Source organism: Acinonyx jubatus, chromosome A3 (assembly GCF_027475565.1).
Source record: "Acinonyx jubatus isolate Ajub_Pintada_27869175 chromosome A3, VMU_Ajub_asm_v1.0, whole genome shotgun sequence".
NCBI lineage: Eukaryota > Metazoa > Chordata > Mammalia > Carnivora > Felidae > Acinonyx > Acinonyx jubatus.
In genome coordinates this window covers 117,924,298-117,941,014 of record NC_069388.1, presented here as the reverse complement: position 1 = coordinate 117,941,014, position 16,717 = coordinate 117,924,298, and the positions used below count along the sequence as shown (strand labels likewise).

The following is a 16,717-nucleotide window of genomic DNA, read 5'->3' as shown; positions in this document are numbered from 1 at the left end:
CTACCCATTCAACCGTGGTAATCTAGGTAGGGCCACCAAACAGAAAACCCCTGGATGGGTAACATGATCTAAGATGGACCAAAAAGAACTCTCACTAGGAGTTTCCAAGTTGGAACTAAGAGAAAGGCAATCACTATAGGGTTGAGGTTATGAAATATGAACACACAGGTCTCACGGATATATTCCCTGCTGTGTGAAAGGTAACTATTATAGGGAAGAATCAGCTGACATACAACAGGGAGGAGCAAGGAGCATGAGGGTAGCAGAGGGAGACAGGGAAACGCCTAAGTGAGTTATAGCCCCCCTGGCTCTGGTCATCCCTGAGGCCCAGCCACGTACAGCCCTGCTTTTCTTCCCCCAGTTTGGCTACAAAAACAAAAAAATCTTCTTGTTTTCCCTAAGCTCATCCAAACTGAGCTTCTGTCACTTATAGCCAAGGGTTCTGACTAAAATAGAAACTGATACTGGAAGTGGGGAGTAACACTGAGTGGAACTAGCTGAGTCAGGTTGAGGAATAGATGGCAGCAACACTCCATCCCAGGGAGGGGACACATCTATCTTTGCCACGTGGCCACTAAGAAAAGCAACTGGTTCAACTGTGATCTTAAGGATCATGGGGCTTTGATCTTGTGCCCCTGATGGCTGGAGTTCCAGGCACCGGAGAGGAATAACAGGATGGAGCAGTGATTTCCCGAAGTCTACAGAACGAAGGGAGGGAGATGGGTTGTCTGGAAGCCAGTTGCTTCAGCCCACCAAGGGTGAGATAATGAAGACAATTAGGATCTCCTGGGGGCTGTATTGTTCCAAAAACCCCAAATATAAACCTCAACTCTTTGGCAGAGTGGGGTAGGGACAATTACCCAGTCATGTGGATAGTCTGTGGTTCGAAGCGCTTCCTGTACAGACTACCAGCTAAATGTTCTGCATCCTCCCTTTGCCTTCTAATTCCTGGAGCGGGCCTTCTTCTGGGCTCCTCTCCCCATCCGCTTATGCTGTAGTCTTCTCCAGTCTGTAAAATCTCTTTCCACTCACCCACCTGCTTTGCTGCTTCTAAATTCTTGTTGGTATGGTCTCCTCTTTCATTTTTCTTTCTTCTTGCGGGTTTTTACTCAAAATAATCCCAACACTGTCATTTTGGTGGTGTTTCACAAGGAAACACAGCAGATGTGGCTTAATATGCCATGTTTTCCGTCACCTCTCTTTTCCCGCTGTCCGAATTACAATTCTCCTACTTTCTGATCTCTACCTTTGTGGACTGGGTGCAAAGTGCTTACAACTTATCATTTGCTTCAGGGCAGGAGGGGCTGAGGAGTCATAGAAAGACACACCTAGACCTGACCTGGGTGAATGGACATAATCTATGTAACCAGGGTCCAGGGCTGTTACAGCACGTGGACAGACTCCTGAGAGAGGCATGCACCCATTTGCAGTTGTACGTGGAATGCTACATTATGGGAAGGAAAACCCTAGGAGAGGAAACCCTAGGAGAGTATGAGAAGGTGTGTGTATGTATATACTTTTACACACATCTGTGTGCTCGGTAGCAAAACGGTGGTCTGCCAACAGCCTCTGTTATTTGTCCTTCCCACGATCTCTCTCTTCTGTTCTTGACAGTATGACCATCTTTTGGGGACACACTCCCTCCTCTGTTTTGATGATGTAGGTTTAATGGGTGTGGCCTACCACATACACAAGGGTGGGCAGTAATCCAATCCAGGACAGTTAAGAACCCTTCCTTGGAGTTTTCTAATCGAAGGGAGGAAAAGCATAACTTCTTGAGTGCCAACGCTGTGGCTGTGCATCTGAAGCCATCGGCGGTATTGAGAAGTAGGTGTTTCGCAGCAGTAGGGAATGAAGATGGCATTCTGTGAGTAACCAAGAGATGGAGAAGCCACAGATAGACATCCCGACGGCTTTTAAGTTGCTTTTGTGATCCGTGGACACTTCTGCCTTTGCTTTCTGCTTTTGCCTTTGTCTTTGTGGGTTTGTCTCTTTTTGTTTTCCTTTTTGTTTTTTTAACTATAGTAAGAACACATACCATAAGATCTACCTGGTACTAACTACGAGCACAATGCTATAGAGCAGTTCATTTACAACCTTTGCATCTTGCTTAATTGGGTTTGTTCATTTTAAGTTAAATTTTAATACACGAAGTTAAAAGAGTTAATACTAATATACCAACTGAATGCACAAAGCAAAAAGTGTCATATTGGAAGTTTTTGTTACTGCCATAGTTATATGAACTGCCCACAGAATTGTAAAAGTTTAAATATTCATAAATAACGCTAAGGCTTTAGAAGACATTAGAAAATATTGGCATAATTTTCGATATTGGTCTGAATATATGTTATGATTTAAAACAGTATAACAGTGGGTGGCTCAGTTGGTTAAGCATCCGACTCTTGGTTTCGGCTCAGGTCATGATCTCATTGTTCATGGGTCTGGGCCCGTGTCAGGCTTTGTGCTGGAAGTGCAGGGTCTGCTTGGGATTCTCTCTCTCCCTTTCTCTTTGCCCTGCCCCCTGGCTCACTCACTCTCTCTCTCTCAAAATAAAAATGAATGAATAAATAAAATAATACAGTACCTTAGTCCAGAGACTAATACCACCATTCACATTCTGAACCCTGGGGAAAAAGAGGGACAGAAGCAAGCCTTGGAGGAAATCCAGTAGAAGGGGGAGACTTTAAGCCTCTGTTTTAAAGTTTTGAAAGTTTTTTGTTGTTTGTTTTTAAGTACATTGTTCTCATTATTTTATTTTATTTACTTTAATTTTTTTAATGTTTATTTATTTTTGAGAGAGAGAGACAGAGCATGAGCGGGGAAGGGGCAGAGAGAAAGGGAGACACAGAATCCGAAGCAGGCTCCAGGCTCTGAGCTGTCAGCACAGAGCCCGACGCAAGGCTCAAACTCACTATCTGTGAGATCACGACCTGAGCCGAAGTCGGACGCTCAACTGACTGAGCCACCTAGGCGTCCCTCTTCTGGTTTTTTTTAAAGAAAGCAAATTTCCAGGAACTATTTAGTCTAAAGCAAAGATGAAATTTCTTTCCAATTATAGAAATTTCAATATAGGAATACTAGAAGAATATTATATAGAGCAACTCCCTACAGTGGACCCTCTCAGGAACATAATTCACAGCATCTCACATGACAGCCAGCATCTTTGCCATTGATAAGTTTTTCTTCTTTAAAAAGCCACTCTTACATTTGTGAGCATCTTCTATTTGGACTCACATAGTATTTTTGACCCTTGGAGCTATCACTACTTTCATATGCACTGCCTCCTGAAAAGGCAGAAACTGTAGCTCTTACAGAAACTGTAGCTCTTAAATTTTTCCTGCATTTTTATTACTGTGCATGCTCTTGTCTGATTCAGTGATTTATGTCGTATGCTGAGTCCTAAAGGAAACTTCTTAATTCTGGAGAGTAGCTTTATTCTCCTTGAGGATTCTCTGCCCCAGCAGAGAAAGGTTCTGTACGACTGGGATGATTGCTGTGTTCCTAGCTTTCACCAGACTCTGGAGACACACGTCTAATGACATTTGGAGGAAAAAAGAAAAACTGATGAATCCTTAAGGAAGTAAATAGAATACTAGTTGGAAATTTACATTGGTTTGGTAACCTGGGCCACAAAAAGCCAAATCTACGGATTATGCAATTGATGCCCACGTGTTACATCATAATCTCATCCTGAATATAAATGAAATCTAAAATTCTAAGGACTAAATTGTTAGGATGGGAGCATCTTGTTCCCATATGGCAACTACTCTTCTTCATAAATTATAGCGTTCAGTCTTCCTTTCTGGCCTGCTAAGGGCTCTGGATGCCTTTGTTCGGCTGGTCAACGACTACAAAGTCTGTGATAACCACCTCTAGGAAGGACCAAGTCTACTAGACTTTGCTAAAAAGAGTGTCATCTATAAGTTATTGTTTCTTCACCACCTCTTCTCTCATCAGTTTAGTTCTTAATTTTTTTTAATGTTTGTTTATTTTTTGAGACAGAGACAGAGCACTAGCGGGGGAGGGGCAGAGAGAGAGGGAGACAGAGTCCCAAGCAACTCCAGGCTCTGAGCTGTCAGCACAGAGCCCAATGTGGGGCTTGAACTCAAGAACTGTGAGATCATGACCTGAGCCGAAGTCAGATGCTTAACTGACTGAGCCACCCAGGCACCCCTCATCAGTTTACTTCTTAAATAGTGAAAACAATATCTTAAATTTTCGCATAACCCCACAAGGTATACACTATCATTGTCCCCATTTTATATATTTAAAAAAAGAAGATAAAAATCTTGTTCAAGGTCAGGTGAGAGCCAGGACTTAAAGGCAGCCAGTCAGGCTCAAGTCTATGCTGTAGTCAAGAATACCACTTAAATCTGCTCAAAAGAAGCGGTAAGGGGGGCGCCTGGGTGGCTCAGGTCACGATCTCGCAGTTTGTGAGTTCGAGCCCCGAGTCAGACTCTGTGCTGATAGCTGGGAGCCTGGAGCCTGCTTCAGATTCTGTGTCTCCTAATCTCTCTGCCCCTCCCCTGCTCATGCTCTGTCTCTGTCTCTCTCAAAAATAAACATGAAAAAAAAAAAAAAAAAAAGAAGCGGTAGTGTCTCAACAAGGCTGTAGGCAAGGACTCTTACCTGGTCATCTTGAGTTTCCTAGTGGACAACACATTATCAGGTCACTCTGATTTAATCCCAAAACCCTCTATTCCAGTTTACTCCATAGCTTCCTTCTAAGGCTCTTTCCCAAACTTGCTTGATGATAAGAATCACCTGGAATACTTATTGTTAGAGGTGTAACTTCTCAAGATCTCAGGATCCACTGGGTCTGATGTGGTCCCAGAAAATTGTATTTTTAATAACTGACCCACGTGATTCTTTTGAATCTTCTCAGCAGTCAAGTTTGGGAAAGAGTGCTCCAGGAGTTTTAGCCAATGAAAACAAACACAGTTGATCTTAAGTATCATATATTATATGTTAAGTCACAGTATTATTAAGCAGATGACATTTCTATAGCTGAATTAATCCAAAGCAATCAGTACATATGGCACAAAGTAGTTTTTCTTCAGGAAGAACTTGGGGAGTTGGTTGGAATGTCTTTGTTTTTTTGTTCTTTTTTGGGTGATGACTGTTAGAAAGGATTCTTTAATGGCTGTGCCCTTGAGGGAGTTTCTGCAATACTCTCATTATGGAACAGCTTAAATCAAACAGAAAGTAAGCCATTTTATAGAGTTCTTTTAAGTCCTGCCTGAGAGAATTTTGGAGAAGAGTAAATTAAATAAAGAAGAGAAAGGACTACACAGTTCTAGCTCCTTGTAGGACCCTAAAGGAGACTCTCTGTAAAACTAAGAGAAAGACCCAAGCTTTTCAACTTAAATGTTTATGAATCGTATACACATTGATTTAGGAGAATTATCAGGGATTAATTCAGTTCACACAGTCTAATCAAGAAGCAGAAGCGATCTTCAACATTTAAAGAATGCAAATGCAAAATTGTTGAAATTCATGATCATCAAAATATTATTTAATGTTAAAGAAGAGGCTTTCCAAAGTGCCAAATCTGCTTTGACACTATGTTCACTGCTTGTCACAAATGAAGAGTTTCCACCTCAGGCACCACTCACAAGCAGACTCCTTTGGTGCTACATTTACGAGTTAGTGGGGAAAAAAAGAAGAAAAAAAAAATCACAAAATAATTTTAAAAGACAGTTAAAGGAGGAGAATTCTGCCCTGTGGAATCTCTGCTTCCCCGGACAGGCCCGTACCCAACTCTGAGCAGTGACTAAGGCGTAGACCCTACATACCTCTTGGTGGGGGTGGGCACCCCAGAGGACAGGTGGCTCACCATGGTGTCGTTCATGTTGGCCAGAGGACGAGGAGGACTGAAAGGAAAGACATTTACATTATATTAATAATTACCAATAGGACCGGGGAAACAAATGAAAGAGTGATAGGGGCAAAGGAACCAACTATCATTGCTTCTGATAAGCACAGTAGGATTCACAGGGAGGAAGGGTGGAGATGGATAGGTGCAGCCCAAGCAAACTCAACAAGAAGGGTTCTTTCACTCAAAGCCAAAGGACCACAGAGCTGCACTGCACCAAGAGGAGCGACTGGTCACACACACACCATGACAGGGATGTAATTTCACCGGATTTTGTTCCGTAGTTTTAGTGCACAAGAGACTGAGTTCTGCTACTTAATTAGTATCTTTGTATCTTAGGTGTTTCCAGGGTTACGAGGTGTTTGACGTTTGTGGTATATTATGAGGGTCACAATGGCAACTTGCATATTGTTCCTGATTTGGTTAGAGTTCACTGTCTTCCCTTAGATTTGGGTGGACAGACATGATGATGAGGGCAGTGGAAAGGATTAGGTTTCCTGGGCATACCTGAATCAGGTGACAGCACAGTGCAAGCCTGAGGAGGGGAGTGAGACAAAGCAGGAACAGAAAGAAGGACAATGTGTCAAAAATGGGCCCGTGATGGAAGAAGAGATGGGCAGGAAGGCAGCACAGCAGAGTCAAGAAACTGGCAGGTGGGCACAGGGGGAGGGCAGAAAAGAATGATGGAAAAAGCCCATCAAAATAGACCAACAGAAACACAGGATCAAGTTGGGAGGTGATGGGGAGACTCTGATGCCAAAAGATGCTATAGCCATAGCACACATTTGTCATCGGCAAGAAAGGGAAGATCACAGATGAACAAGATGGATTTAGTTTGCATACTTTTTACCAAAACAGGCTGTTAAGTACTAAATTCTTTTATTAATGCTTTACTAGAATCTTAACAATCAATCCATATTTTATACTTATCCTCTAATCAGAATGCTTTTTTTTTTTTTTTTAAGTAGGCTCCATGCAGACTGTGGATCCCAATGTGGGGCTTGAACTCACAATCCTGAGATCAAGACCTGAACTGAGATCAAGAGTTGGACACTTAACCAACTGAGCCACCTGGGTACCCCTAGAATGCTTTTTTTTTATAACATAATCTAAATTTAAATTTTAAGGTAAGTACATTTGATAACTCGTCTGTAGCACTGGTTTTCTGGACTCAAGATCTAGTGCTCCTTTTTGAGAAAGTCTTAAAAGAATGAATCCAAACTTACCAAAAGGAATCTATGATTTTGCTCTTCTTCCTCCCCACCAAGCTCAGCCACAAAGGGTTACTGTCTTGCATTGGAGCCACATGACTATTGCTAAATATTACTCCTGGGAAATCTCTCACTTGCTTTCCTAAGTTGAAAGAAGTACTTTTCAGAGAAATTTGTCCATCAAAGCCAAAAGTGAAGCAAAGAAGTCCTTCTTTCATATTTAGGTGCTTGGGAACTAGCTCCTGGTTTCTCCTTATATTTAAGTGCTGAGTTAATTATGTAAAGTGATTTTGTAGAGGTTATACTTAGCAAGTCTTGGTGAATATTAAGGGACCAGAGCCTTTACTGTTGTGCAGGTTTTACAATACACTCAAAAACGCAAGGGAAAATTTTCAGGTTAAGCCAAGGACTACCTACCTACCTATCTCTGTATCTATCTATACACTCCTCTTTATTTTTTTTAACCAATTTTATTTCTGGGTAGGGAAATATTTTGTTTATTTATTTATTTTTGAGAGAGAGCGAGAGAGAGAGCAAGAGAAAGCACATGGTGGGGCAGAGAGAGAGAGAGAGAGGGAGAGAGAGGGAGAGAGAGAATCCCAAGTAGGCTCTGTGCTCTCAGTGCAGAGTCCGATATGCGGCTTGATCCCACAAACTGAGATTATGACCTGAGCCAAAGTCAAGAGTTGGACACTCAACCGATGAGCCACCCAGGCACCCTGGGAAATATTTTTAATGGTTTTCCATTTAACAGAGAGGATTAATTTATTATTAAAGTAATTAAATTGTTAAAGTAATTTGCAGGGAACAGATTTAGGTCTCTTGACTTTTAAGCCACAGTACTATGTTTATTTATTACACATTCCTCCCTTTATGTGACAAGTTGCAAAGTAAGACATTCAGAACTGAAATATGCTTTTCTAGGCTAGAATTTAATTCCACATTATATATTTCCCCACCTATCTTCCAGGCAGATATCCAATATTGCCTCCCACACTTTCAAGCCTATTAATGCCAAGTAGCTGTGCTGAGTTATAATCAATGAATCAATCAATCAATCATTTTAGGCTAATAATAAAAATGAACAGAGATTAACTTTAGTTCTAATGGACTAAATGTCCACATGGAACAAGGAGACAATTCCTATGAAAGAAACAAATCCAACATCACAGCTTTTCATCCTTGAGGGCACCAGAAACATTCTGGTCCTGAAAACAGAATGGGCTTTGCTCGTTTAATATATTATTATTAGTGACCCATTTCCCAAATAAGATAAGGACATGTTCATGCTTTCAGAACTAACACAGATACCTAGTATTTTTCAATATTGAAGATACTACTACATTCAATTTCCTTTCTGACATTCTCAGAGGAAAAATGACAATAGAAAAAATTTAAAAAAAAAATTTCTTACACATGGATCCATGTGATAAAATTTCATGATTTGTAGTATTTTGTTTGGTCTGATGCCACAAGACTTGTTAACAATCATCTCTATCTCTTGGCAGATAGCATGCTCAATTATTATCATTCTTTTAATGTTTATTTATTTTGACACAGAGAGAGAATGCAAATGGGAGGGACAGAGGGAGAGGGAGAGAGAGAATCCCAAACCGGGTTTGATCCCACAAACTGTGAGATCATGACCCAAGCCAAAATCAAGAGTCGATGCTCAACAAACAAAGGGCCCCATGCTCAATTATTATCTTTTAGCACATACATCAAAACCTCTTCTCTAAACTCAGAACCAGACAGTAATGACTACATTGTAAGTTGGAAGCTAATCTTAACTCCCCCCAAAACTTCATACCCTTTGTGAACTTCTAGCACATTTTCCCAGAGAAATAGGTACTATGTGTTCATAGTCCAAGATGAAAGAGGAATTTGAAAACATAAAGGGAGTCTTTACTTAGGATCTACCACTAGACCCACAATTCACTGTGAAAACCAACAACTCAGATGTGGTCCTAGGAGATGTGATACACCAAGAATGACTTCTGGCTTAAAAAATTTTTTCATATGTCCAGTAGGACACAGCTGAAAAAATGCTTCCAGGTGTGAAGTAGACATTAACAGTACCAGTTTCAGAAACTTACAAGGCAGAATTGATACAACTCATCAGATCAGCTTTGTTGGTCTTTAACATGCAAAACCGTGTTGAATACCTTGAACATGTCACCAGATGTTTTATATCTACCTTTGATGAAGATCTCAACAAGGCATCCTTAGACACTAATGAGTTCCCTGATACCCAAATGACCACCAACCATCTCTTCGTACAAATTTGGGAGGTTCCTTCTTTGTTCATAAGACGTGCCAATTTTTTGAGGAGATAGATGGATGATACAGACAGAAGGCAATCTGCTAGGCAGAAGTAGTCGATACAAAAGAAGACATGGAGAGAATTTTTAAAATCTTAATCAAAAAGAAAGAAGCATTCTTCCTGGGTACCTACTCACAAAAAATAAGTAAGGCTATCTTCATCCCAATAACCTAACTACATATTGATGAAGACAGGTATGTAAACAGATCATCATAATGCAAAGTAGTGAAAGCAGCTAAAATTGAGGAGTCAAAGAAGACCAGTTACTCTTGGAGGAAAGGAGGGGCAATGGGAGTGAGGCTGAAGTAACACTGAGGAGTTTCTCAGATACAGAAAAAAGTGAAGGGTACCCTGGATGGATGAAATGGTATGGGAAAAGGCACAGAAGCCCAAAAGTACATGGCATATGTGGGTTTAACTTATTTGGCTGGACTCAAAGGCACTTGAAGGGGAACAGCTGAAAATGCCTCTGGAAAAGTAGATTAGGGCCAGGATGTGAATGAAGCCTGTTCTACCACAAGCTAAGAAGTTTGGAATTTATACCAATGGCATTGGGGGAAACATGGAAAGCTTTTAAGCCAAAGGATGATGTACCTATAGATGGGCTTTGAAAAGGTGACCCAAAAAGGTTGTGAATAAATCACTAACTTTAATCAAGGGTATGCATAGAAATCATCTGAGAAGCTTTGAAAATAAGATATGCAAGCTCTACCCTCAATTTAATGAACCTGAATCTTGAAGAGAAAGAGGAGTTTTTTCTTTAAAAAAGTTTTTATTTATTTATTTATTTATTTATTTATTTATTTATTTATTTATTTTATGAGAGAGAACACAAGCAATGGAGGGGCAGAGAGAGAGAGAGAATCTGAAGCAGACTCCAGGCTCTGAGCTGTCAACACAAAGCCTGACACAGGGCTTAAATCCATGAACCATGAGATCATGACCTGAGCCAAAGTCAGACACTTAACCGACTGAGCCACCCAGGCGCCCTAAGGACTTTTTTCCTAATACATACCCCCTTTAAAAATCATTTATGGACTTTCAAGTTAAGATGGAGGGGTAGCATGGAGACCCTCAGCTTGTCTCATCCCTGAAATGCAGCTAGATCAGCACCAAACCATTTTACACACCTAGGAAATTGATCTGAGGATTAACACAACAATCTGCATAACTTGAGCCAAAGAACTTGGCAGGTACCCAATGCGGAGAGGTGAACTGGGGTAGAAAAGCCGTGGAGCATAGGGAGCTGTTTTTGCAGACAGAGGACAGAGAAAGGGGGAGAGTATGGTGTATTGGGAGAGTGCAAGAAAAACACTCCCTCGAAAGTAGCTGGAGAGAAAGAGAGAGAGAGAGAGAGAGAGTAAAAACACTTGCAGGTGACTGAACAAGAAATCTGTTCCCCAAAACCACGGACAGGAAGAAAGGAGTGTTTTTCAATAGCATCAGGATTCTAAAAACAGTGGAGCATGGAGTCTGAAGTTCCGGAGTTCAGTCCTGGTGGTGCTCTGGTGGGGAACCAGGGCAAATCCCCAGGAGCAGGCAGCGGGCTCTGTCACATGGGTGCCATGCGGGGAGAAGTGGTTCCCCTGCAGGGAGTGCATTTGGTAGAGGTCATATGGCCTCCCACAGGCAAAGGTCCTAGTGGACCCCATAGAGCAGCCACATTTGCTGGTATTGGGACAAAGATGCCAGAGTGTGATGAAACCTCATGCTAGCTGTGTGTTGTGATTTGCCATAATCTCTGAACTTCTGCTGCTGTCAGATTGCAGGAACATTTTCTGGGCAAGCTGGCACCCGGCCATTGCTCAGCAAGATCCTCCCCCAGAGAGTCGGCGGGGGTCCAAGCCACAGGGGTCTCTGAAGTGTGGGGTTTTGAAACACAATCCCATCTGAGATAAAACTCATTCTATGAAGCCAGCATTACCTTGATTCCAAAACCAGACAAAGACCCCACTATAAAGGAGAACTACAGACCAATTTCCTTGATGAACATAGATGCAAAGATTCTCAACAAGATACTAGCAAGAGTTATTAAAAGAATCAAGAGAATTAGAAGAACTATTCACCATGATCAAGTGGGATTTATTCCTGGGATGCAGGGCTGGTTCAATATCCTCAAATCAATCAATGTGATACATCACATCAATGAAAGAAAGGATAATAACCATATGATCCTCTCAACAGATGCAGAGAAAGCATTTGACAAAATACAGCATCCTTTTTCAATTAAAAACCCTCAAGAAAGTAGGAATAGAAGGATCATACCTCAAGATCATAAAAATCATATACGAAAGACCCATTGCTAATATCATCCTCAATGGGGAAAAACAGAGCTTTCCTCCTAAGGTCAGGAACATGACAAGGATGTCCACTCTCACCACTGTTATTCAACATAGTGTTGGAAGTCCTAGCCTCAGCCATCAGACAACACAAAGAAATAAAAGGCATCAAAATCAGCAAGGAGGAAGCCAAACTTACACTCTTCACAGATGACATGATACTCTATGTGGAAAACCCAAAAGACTCCACCAAAAAACTCCTAGAACTCATCCATGAATTCAGCAAAGTCACAGGAAATAAAATCAATGCACAGAAATTGGTTGCATTTCTATACACCAATAATGAAGTAGCAGAAAGAGAAATCAAGGAATTGATTCCATTTACAATTGCACCAAAAATCATAACATACCTAGGAATAAACCTAACAAAAGAGGTGAAAAATCTATACACTGAAAACTATAGAAAGCTTATGAAAGAAATTGAAGACGACACAAAAAAATGGAAAAACATTCCATGCTCATGGATTGGAAAACAAGTATTATTAAAATGTTGCTACTACCCAAAGGAATCTACATATTCACTGCAATCCCTATCAAAATAACACCAGCATTCTTCACAGAGACAGAACAAACAATCCTAACATTTGTATGGAACCAGAAAAGACCCCGAATAGCCAAAGCAACCCTGAAAAAGAAAACCAAAGCTAGAGGCATCACAATTCCAGACTTCAAGCTGTATTACAAAGCTGTAATCATCAAGACAGTATGGTAGTGAAACAAAAACAGACACTTAGATCAATGGAACAGAATAGAGAACCCAGAAATGGATCCACAAACGTATGGCCAACTAATTTTTGACAAAGCAGGAAAAGAATATCCAATGGAAAAAAGACAATCTCTTCAGCAAATGGTGTTCGGAATACTGGACAGCTCCATGCAGAGGAATGAACCTGGACCACTTTCTTACACCACACACAAAAATAAACTCAAAATGGATGAAAGACCTGGGGCGCCTGGATGGCTCAGTCGGTTGGGAGGCCGACTTCGGCTCAGGTCATGATCTTGCGGTCTGTCAGTTCGAGCCCCGCGTCGGGCTCCTTGTTGACTGCTTGGAGCCTGGAGCCTGCTTCAAATTCTGTGTCTCCCTCTCTCTCTGCCCCTTCCCCATTCGCACTCTGTCTCTCTCTGTCTTTCAAAAATGAATAAATGTTAAAAAAAATTTTTTTTAATGGATGAAAGACCTAAATGTAAGACAGGAAGCCATCAAAGTCCTAGAGGAGAAAACAGGCAACAACCTCTTTGACCTTGGCTGCAGCAACTTCTTACTTGACATGTCTCCAGAGGCAAGAGAAACAAAAGCAAAAACGAACTACTGGGACCTCATCAAGATAAAATGCCCAGTGAAGGAAACAATTAGCAAAACTAAAAGGCAACTGATGGAATGGGAGAGGATATTTGCAAACATATCAGATAAAGGGTTAGTATCCAAAATTTATAAAGAACATATCAAAATCAACACCCAAAAAACAAATAATCCAGTGAAGAAATGGGCAAAAGACAAGAACACTTTTCCAAAGACATCCAGATGGCCAACAGACACATGAAAAGATGCTCAACATCATTCATCATCAGGGAAATACAAATCAAAACCACAATGAGATACCACCTCACACCTGTCAGAATGGCTAACACGAACAACTCAGGCAACAACAGATGTTGGCGAGGATGTGGAGAAAGAGGAACCCTTTTTGCATTGCTGGTGGGAATGCAAACTGGTGCAGCCACTCTGGAAAACAGTATGGAAGTTTCTCAAAAAATTAAAATTGGAACTACTCTAGACCCAGGAATTGAACTACCATGTATTTATCCAAAGGATACAAAAATGCTGATTTGAAGGGGCACAAGCACCCCAATGTTTATAGCAGTGCTATTGACAATAGCCAAAGTATGGAAAGAGCTCAAATGCCCGTCGACTGATAAATGGATAAAGAAGATGTGGTATATATAAACAATGGAATATTATTTGGCGATCAAAAATGAAATCTTGCCATTTGCAACAACATGGATGGAACTAGAGTGTATTATGCTAAGCGAAATAAATCAGAGAAAGACAAATATCATGACTTCACTCATATGTGGAACTTAGGAAACAAAATAAATGAACATAGGGGAAGGGAAAGAAAAATAAGATAAAGAAAGGGAAACAAACCATAAGAGACCCTTAAATACAGAGAACAAACTGAGGGTGCTGGTGGGGTGCTGGATGGGGGGATGAGCTAAATGGGTGATAGGCATTAAAGACAGCACTTGTTGGGATGAGCACGGCGTGTTATATGTAAGTGACGAATGACTAAATTCTACTCCTCAAATCATTATTACACCATATATTAAGGACCTTGGATTTAAATAAAATTTAAAAATTAAAAAATAAAGTACAATGTTTATGAAGATTTTCTAAATGTTCATTTATTTGAGAGAGAGAGAGAGAGAGAGCATGTATGCACGCAAGCTAGGGGAGGGGCAGAGAGAGGAGAATCTTAAGCAGGCTCCCCACTGTCAGCACTAAGCCTCACCAACACAGGTTGAGATCAGGACCTGAGCCGACATAAGAGTAGGATGCTCAACCGACTGAGCAATCCAGGCGCCCCTATGAAGACTTTCTAAATGCTTACCACATAAGAGGTAAAAAAGGGCATGATAACTACGGTAATACTAACAATTATTGAATGTTTGATGTATACCTATCAGACACTGTGTGTAGAGCTGTAAATATGTCATTTTATCTTCACAGTAACCCTGTGAATAGAATTATATATACATACAGCATGTTCTCAGCTAAATAATAAAAGTAAACAAAGTAACTGAAGGAAATATGTCAAAATGTTAAGAGAAGTCGAATTATGGCTAGTTTTTTCCTTCTATTTATACTTTCCTGTACTTCCCCAAATTCTCCAGTTTAATTTTTCCTGATTTCCAGAGAAAAGGATGCTCAATGTTAAAAAAATTATAAAGCAGAAAAAAAAAGACAAAAAAAAAAAAAAGAAGCTATAACATCGAGTCAAATTGTCTAAAGTGAGCCTATACTATTTTTTGTTATCATAAAGAAAGTAAATTGAAGGAAGATGTTTAACTGAGGGACTGTGAGTAGACAAAAGACCTTTAAATGATTTGAGTAGATGCAAAATTGTACATCCCCTCAGCACCCTCACCACCACAATCCCCCAAAAGAAAGTTAATAAAACATACTAGATCAGGGCACATTATCTCCTCTACCAGACTGTGAGAAATTTGTGTGATTTTTTTTTTTAATCACTGTATTTTAAGTACCTGGCAGAGTATGAGACATGGAGCAGGCTTCTGGGAAATATTTGTTGGTCACAAGTTAGCACCATGATGCAGAATACAGAGGAGTGCAGTGTATAAGAAGTAATCTTTCTGTTAAATTCAGGTTTGGTGAAACTATTCTTGGAGAATGAAATAATGACATTATTAGCTGTTATATTGGGTAAGTATATTGGTATTGCTTGCAGCCACAGCAGGTTTTCATCTGTGACTGTGTCATGGAATCAGCAGAATGGGGTGTCTTAAATAACAACAACAGCAACACTTGTTGAGTGCCTAATATGTGTCACACTCAGTTCAAACATTTCCCAAGGGTTCACTCACTTAAACCTTACAGCCTTCGATGAGACAGATACTATTACTAACGCTATTTTACAGATGGAGACACTAAGGCACACTGAGGTCACAGCCAAATCCTGGCAGAAGGAGGATTTGAACCAAGGCGGTACTGCTCTTGTGTCTGTTCTTAACCATGGTGTAGTGTCTCTGCTACCTTTGATTACTGCACTTTCAGAAAAGCTTACTTAAGACTGTTTAGTCTATAAATTATAAACAAAAGCAAGGTGTTAGATCAAAGTTCTTAAAAGGTTGTTTCTATAGGAAGGTAAAACAATATACACCTGGAGTAGTTTTGGGGTGCTCTACTCTTTCCCCTATCACATCCTTAAAGCTCTGTATCATGAATGCCTATCTGAACTCAAACCATCTGGCTGCAGAGCTCTCATCTTTCACCACCTCTAGGCTGCCCCAAGGAAAACTGGGTAAGTTAGATCCTTCAAAACAGATCCTAATTTATTAAGATGAATTTAAAATCTAATCTTAATTTCAAAGGTGTTATGGATTCCTCATCTCAGTCTAACAAAATACATAGGTTTAATGAGCAAATTATCTATTCTATCAGCCAGACGACTGATTAAAAAAGAGAGAGAGATTTTAAGACTGGGCTCAGGACCAACACTGCGTGTAATTACTTGTTTTGGTTTTCTAAGTTGACTTAGATCCAGAGGTAAATACTTTTTGGGTAGAACTCTCTAACCAAGGATGTGAAAGTATAATGTTGTTGTTTAAGCAAAACTGCTACTTAAAAATTATGTGTGAATGAAGAGACACAAGAACAAAGCCAACTGAAGCCTGAGAGAACACTGAGGTCCTGGGCACCTGTAAGTGCTGTCACTTCTGTAGGTCCTTCGACAGAACCTATTCTGTAGGAAGTCATCCAGACAGTGAGATACTTTTAACCCTACCCTAGACTTTTAAAAGTATTTGCTCACTATCTTGCTCTTCTTCCCAGAATATTCTCCTGTTTGTAGAGGCTAAGACCGTGATCCTGCAATTCTCTTTTACCTTGACAGCTACCTGCCAATCACATGCTTGGGGACTTCTTAACCAGACTTTTTGGTTTCTGTTTATTACTGTTAGTGTGAAAGGGAAAAAGATTTTATTATGCTGTATGCTTTCATTTACTTGATGATCGCCCACAACGATGCTTCACAGATGAAGTGCTTAACGATTTTAGTTAACTATTTTTGTAGCCAGCTATTTGCCTTCAATCCTAGACCCCTGTGTTGCTTCTGAACCGCTCTTCCCTACTCACTTTGATCATACTATTCTCATCCTCAAGATTATGCAGCAGATTCCACCATACTTTAAGACAGATTCAAAACCTACCTTGAAGACTATTTCATTC

At 40.4% G+C, this 16,717-nt stretch overlaps 1 protein-coding gene across 36 annotated transcripts in view; it reads right to left on the bottom strand.

The window, feature by feature from the left end:
• The window catches only part of DTNB (dystrobrevin beta), a 239,834-nt gene that overhangs the window by 71,543 nt on the left and 151,574 nt on the right, over nucleotides 1–16,717 (bottom strand). For 21 of the 36 annotated variants that reach the window (XR_008289633.1, XR_008289634.1, XR_008289636.1 and 18 more), the window contains 2 exons: nucleotides 5,796–5,873; nucleotides 2,585–2,624 (listed from right to left, as the gene is read on the bottom strand). Coding sequence is in view for 30 of the 36 variants with exons in the window: in XM_053201135.1 (XP_053057110.1) it covers nucleotides 2,585–2,624; nucleotides 5,796–5,873 (118 nt within the window). In the remaining 6 variants the exon portion in view is untranslated. The remainder of the gene's footprint in view (nucleotides 1–2,584; nucleotides 2,625–5,795; nucleotides 5,874–16,717) is intronic. The other 15 variants (XR_008289639.1, XR_008289640.1, XM_053201150.1 and 12 more) reach the window with 1 other exon arrangement.